This window comes from Sceloporus undulatus, chromosome 6 (genome assembly GCF_019175285.1).
Source record: "Sceloporus undulatus isolate JIND9_A2432 ecotype Alabama chromosome 6, SceUnd_v1.1, whole genome shotgun sequence".
NCBI classification, from domain to species: domain Eukaryota; kingdom Metazoa; phylum Chordata; class Lepidosauria; order Squamata; family Phrynosomatidae; genus Sceloporus; species Sceloporus undulatus.
Genome location: NC_056527.1, coordinates 158,013,272 through 158,019,271, shown reverse-complemented (window position 1 = coordinate 158,019,271; position 6,000 = coordinate 158,013,272). Strand labels below are relative to the sequence as shown.

Genomic DNA, 6,000 nt, shown 5'->3' with positions numbered 1-6,000 from the left:
GTGGTTGTTGTTGTTGTGTGCCTTCAAGTCCTTTCCGACTTATGGCAACTCTAAGGCCACCCTATCATAGGGGTTTCCTGGCATGTTTCTGCAGAGAGTGTTTGCATTGCCATCCTTTGAGGCTGAGAGAGTGTGGCTTGCCCAAGGGTTTCTATGGCCTCCAAATTCATAGGTCCAAAACATACTGAAGAAACAATCCCGTTTGAGACCCTCTGAACTACCCTGATTCATGGCTAGCGAATTCTGGGAACTGCAGTTTTGTGAGACATGTAGCCTTCTCTGTCAGAGAACTCTGGTGCCACAATAAACTCCAGTTCCCAGAGTTCCCTAGCACTGAGCCAGGGCAGTTCAAACAGTCTCAAACTAGATTATTTCTGCAGTACAAGGGCCTGGAAATGGTGCCTTATCAGGAAAGACTTAGGGAGCTGGGTATGTTTAACCTGGAGAAGAGTTGGTTAAGAGATATGATAGCCTTGTTGAAGTATTTGAAGGGATGTTAAAAATGGGGATGGAGCAAGCTTGTTTTCTGCTGCTCCAGAGAAAAGGACCTGGTACAATGGATACAGGAGAAGAGATTCTACTTAAACCAGTGATGTCCAAATTCTGGTCCTCCAGGTGTTTTGGACTTCAACTCCAAGAAGCCTCAGCCATCTTGGCTAATGGTCTGGGATTCTGGGAGCTGAAATCCAAAACACCTGGAGGGCCAGAGTTTGGACATCACTGACCTAAACATTAGGAGGAACTTCCTGACATTAAGAGCTGTTCAACAGTGGAACACACTCCCTTAGAAAGTGGTGGAGTCTCCTTCCTTGGAGGTCTTTAAACAGAGGCTGGATGGCCATTTGTTGGGGATACTTTGATTGAGAGTTCCTGCATGGCAGAATGGGGTTGGACTGGATGGCCCTTGCGGCCTCTTCCAGTGTGTTTTGGACCCCAGTCCAGCACCTAAACCACTACATCGCACTGGCTTTACCATAAAGAAATCCTTGGCTCTTCCATTGGAAAGCTGTATGATGGCTCAGTTAAGCGTGAGTCCTTCCATCAGGCGAGGCTGGAGAGGTGTGTGTGTATGTGAGTGTGTGTGTGTAGAGTCAGGTGGAGCACGCATGCTCCCACATCCGCAGACCCCCTCCCTCCCCCCTGATCTCCTCCCCTTCTTTCTCCTCCCATCTCTGTCCGGAGCTATCAACAGGGAAAGGAAGGAGCTCATCTATTGATCAGGGAAAGAAAAAAGGAGGTGGCTTAGCAAGAAGGGATCTCCCCCATCCCTCCATCCAGTCATCCACCCATCCTTTCCCTTTATCCTCCAGTCGGCAGCTTCTCCAGCAGCAGAGGCGACGCCTGTCATTTCAGCACCAGAGGTCCTGGACAGCTCCCATTGCTGCTACTCCTGGCTCCCAAGGAAGCATCCTTCTTGCCTCCAAGGGCCCTCTCCATCTTCCTGCTCCAGCCAGAAGGGCCTGGTCCTCTCCTTTGGGCTTTCCCCCCAAACCAAAGCCAAACCGGCAAAGAAGATCCGAGGGAAGGAAGAATGCTTCTGAAGCTGGCTTTGCTGGTACCAGTGCTGGCTTTGATGGTAGGCCAGGTCCACAGCTTTCCCAAACCCGAGGGTGCCAGAGGAGGTAAGTGACCTCCAGCCAAATCATTTGAACTTTACATGGCATAGGACTCTTCTCTTTTTTAAAACTTCCCATCTTTACCTAGTTGGCACCTACTCCAATCGCCCTCGTCGCCCAAAGAAGAGTTGGGAAAATCCAAACACTATTTTCTTAAAAAATCCCACATGCAAAGTTGATCCCGTCTGAACCAAAAACTCATGACCCACTATATACCATTCTTTTTCAAAATCAGTCCTGCTAGATCCTAGTAGATTGAGCCTGTCCTTAAAAGCAATACAGCAGTTCTGGACGATTGGGGGGGAAATGAAAATTTGTAGTCTTATTGTTCTTGGTTTTCTTCATTCTGGTCTGAAGAATGTTGTATCTGGAGGGCAGCAATTTTCTGTGTCTCTCTTTGTCCAGGCTGCTCTTAATGTCAGAAGATCTTTTTTAATCTCTTGATTATTCCAATCCGATTAGGCTATTGCTATTTCCATCCAGCTCTTTTATGTAGGTTTTTAAAATGTGTGTGTGTGTGTGTGTGTTTTCTGATGTGAAAGCAAGGATGGTTCAGCATAAAGGAAATATTAAGGCTAGGGCTGGGATTTGGTGTGTGTTTTTTTAAGGCAAACACTACCCAAACTCTTTGACCCTTCCCTACCATAAATGCTTCTGGCTGACTTTGTTTCACCACAGATAAGTTCATGGGATAGAAATGAGAAGCATGTTCTAACTGTGACTTGTTTATTGTTGTGTGTGAGAGAGAGAGAGAGAGCATAACTGTATGCATATGTGTAACTCTTTTCTAGATAAAGCCATACACAACAGAGAACTAAGTGTTGAGAGACCTCTAGAAGAACAGGTAGGTGAAAGTAATGTCTGTATTAATCCTTTTCTTGGATGGAGAAGTAGATAACAATCTGTCTTTAAATGAGGGGAGAATCCCAACAGTTTGAAGAGTTGAATTTGATTAAATGTATCCATGTGGAGGGTTGCAGAGAAACCAATTGGGATAAAAGGTATTTCTGCTGTAAAAATTACCAATTGTACCAGCTGAATGCATGCATATATATTTTCTGGGCTATAGGCTCCATGATGGTCTCTGGGTCTGGATGGCCATCTGTTGGGGATGCTTTGACAGAGTTCCTGCATGGCAGAATGGGGTTGGACTGGATGGCTCTTATGGTCTCTTCCAACTCTATGATTCTATGAAGCTTACACTCAAGTAAATATGCACACAATTTCAGCTTTTGAGGGGCATAAGCTTTTAGCAGGCACAAGTATAGCTCCTTAATTGCCTTAGGATGAGATCATATATCTTTTTTAAAAGCCCAGATATTTCCATACTAAAACATCATAATATAGTAAACATATTAAGACTGCATCCAGATTTAGTCATTCATAACACAAGGGCTCGACAGACTGCCCAAAAAGGGTAGGCTAGAGGTGTCCGTTTCTGCTCCCAAGGGAGCCCAGAGCAGCCAAATGGTGCGACCTCCCTCCACCCCAAAAAGAACCTGGTTCTTCTTGGGACGCCACATGAATGGCACACCGTGGCACATCAGTGATGCAAGCGTGGCACCGTAACGTGCTGACATGGCACCACACTTGCGTCATGGACACGCCATGTGGATGGTACCACACAATAACGGCACATACTAGGGCTCGGGAGTGTGCAGTTGCTCTTTGAATAATAGAAACTATATGTGTGAACACATGTACCTCTGGCATTCCCAGAGGTACATGTGTAGAAAGCAAGAATAATTTTTACACAGATGTTCAACATATAGTCAAAGATTACTTCGTATACAGAAGCTTATGGTTACGAACTTATTTTTAGTATCATTTTTATTGAATAAAATCTACATAAGATAAAAATCAAGTAACACATATAACAGAAACAAAATTACAAAAAAACATACACACAATTCACTATATTCTTACACAGTGATCTGGCCTTCCAAAATATATAACAAAAATGGCAACTAATAGACAGAAAAATAAAAGCCGACTTCCAACTATCTTTTATACAGGTATAAAAACCTTGTTAAAGAATTCTCTTGAATCAAAATAGGCAGTTGTACATTTCTGAGCATATAATATTGTTGCAGCTGTCATCATACATTGTACTATTCTTCTGTGTAGCCTTTCTAATTGTTCATCCATCATTCATAAAACGAAAAGTTCAGGTTTTAATTGAATAATAATCTTTTTCAAAATTTGCATTATACTATGTACTTGCATCCAATATTTTTGGGCTTTTTCACAAGTTCACCACATCAGGGGGGAAAACCCTTCCAGCTTATTACATTTCCAACATACATTCAATGATCCTTTGTAAAACTTAGACAATGGTTACAAAATTCCAAGGCTATTTATTTAACTCCTCCAAATCCTAATTAACTTTAACACATCTTACTAACGCATTCACTATATAATCCTAGTTGAACCTGGCTGTCCTGACTGACCCAAAAGGCAAACTCCTTCCATTCCTTGTCTCATCTCACTCTACTCTTCACTATCTCTTCTCTAATTCCTATCCATAGCTGACTCATCTCTCTCTTTCCCTCTTTTTCTCTCTCTTTCTAAAATAAAAGCCCAGAATTTCATAGGTTCAGCACATTGGTTAGGGATGTAATTCCTTAACTATTTCACCCTCATATGCAAGAGAAAATAATTCAAATATTTTCCTGTGCATTAAGTGTTGCATGGGAATTGTCATGGGTAGAAAAACAAGTTTTCTTATCCCCCAAACCCATTTTCTGAACAGAAAACAGTGGATTTTGCACTTATAAAAAGAAGGGGTTTTTTTAAGCAGAATAATTCCTTTGCAACACTTTGGGATGTTGAATACAAGGAGAAAATTGTACAATATTCTTCCCAATGTTAAGAATTCTTACTGTTAATTCCTAATGTTAATTCTTCCTGGCTGTTAAGAAATCCCTTTTTCAACCTGGGAACAAATAATTGTGAATATGCTTCCTATTTCTATCTTGGATATCTCCTTTGAAAGTTTTAAAGACTAAAACCCACAATGGATTCACCACTCCACAAATCTGGTTGCCAGTGGCTGTCATGTTTGGTATATTTTTCCATCCGAAAAAACTGGATGTGAATCCACTGCAGTTACCAATCTTTCCTGTACCAGGATGCTTATGTGGGAAGCCCCTGTTGTTTAATGGATTGCATTGGGTGCCACAGCCTTGAGCTCATCCGCTGTACAGCAACCAATAACTCCTTGCTCACCAGAGCCTTTTCACACTGCACAAATATAGGACTATGATGATTCCACTTCAACTGGTTCCATCCTATGGACTCCTGTGACTGACCATTAAGGAAGGGGCATTAGGACTCAAGAGAGTCAATGTACCATAGTGGTTTGAATTGTTGGACTAGGACACAAGAGACCAGGAAAAATCCCTGTTTGGTCATGGAAACCCACTCATTGATCTTGGGCAAGTCACACTCTCTCGGCCTCAGAGGAAGGCAAGGGCAACCCTGCTCTAAACAGGTCTTGCCAAGGAAACCCCTGTGAAAGGTTCACTTTGGAGTCTGTAAGTCAGAAGTGCCTTAAAAGCACACAAGAACATCAACAATTTAGAACACTCCAGGATTCCATAGTATTCAGCCATAGCCCTTAAAGTGGAATCAAAGCACTATATTTGCAAAGTGCAAAGGGCTCCAAGTCAAATGTGTCTGCTTGTGAAACTATCATCTGCATGAGGGACTACACAACCCCTGAGAAAGTGCAACTGTTTGTGCAGTGATTTTTACATTAGTGTTGTGCCCTAACAGAACTAAGGCCTAAGACTGCAACCATGTTCACATTTCCCCAAAAGGAAGCCAGGTTCTTTCAATGGGCTCACTTCTGAATAGAGTTGTCTATAACCATGGGAAGACTAATTGAATTCAATTGGACTGACTTCTTGAGTAAACAAGTAAAGGATTGCATTGTAAAAGATGCACCACAAAGGGGGATATCCACCATTTATGTTGAGGAAAAGATTTCCTTTCAGATCCCAAATAAACAGAGCAAAATAGCTATCAAAAGATGGCTGGATGGAGAAAGATCTGCATAAAATTTATTCCAGTGTACCAAAGTTAGTGAGCTCAAGTACTCATATGCAATCTTTTTCTTTCACTCCCCAAAAACAGATTGCTGAAGCTGAGTCAGATAAAATGAAAAAAACATCCTCCAAAGGTAAGTCTTGAAAGGTTCTTCTCTCCATATTAATACCCAGCTCATACTACTGGTTGCTTAGAGTCGCAGTGGCTAGCTGTGCTAGTGGTCATTTTTACTCTTCCCATTCCCCATCAGTTCACAGCATGTTAGTCTGCCAAAAAAGGATGTTACATCACATCACTTCTGACCTCACGTTTGGCTGCTTTTGGCCATTTCAGA

The 6,000-nt window shown here is 42.2% G+C and overlaps 1 protein-coding gene across 1 annotated transcript in view; it reads left to right on the top strand.

Moving 5' to 3' along the window:
* Positions 1-1,153: 1,153 nt before the first annotated feature.
* The window catches only part of SCG3 (secretogranin III), a 35,321-nt gene continuing 30,474 nt past the window's right edge, over positions 1,154-6,000 (top strand). Inside the window, exons 1-3 of the mRNA XM_042477496.1 lie at positions 1,154-1,622; positions 2,408-2,460; positions 5,754-5,799. Of these exons, the coding sequence (XP_042333430.1) occupies positions 1,532-1,622; positions 2,408-2,460; positions 5,754-5,799 (190 nt within the window). The 5' untranslated portion in view covers positions 1,154-1,531. The remainder of the gene's footprint in view (positions 1,623-2,407; positions 2,461-5,753; positions 5,800-6,000) is intronic.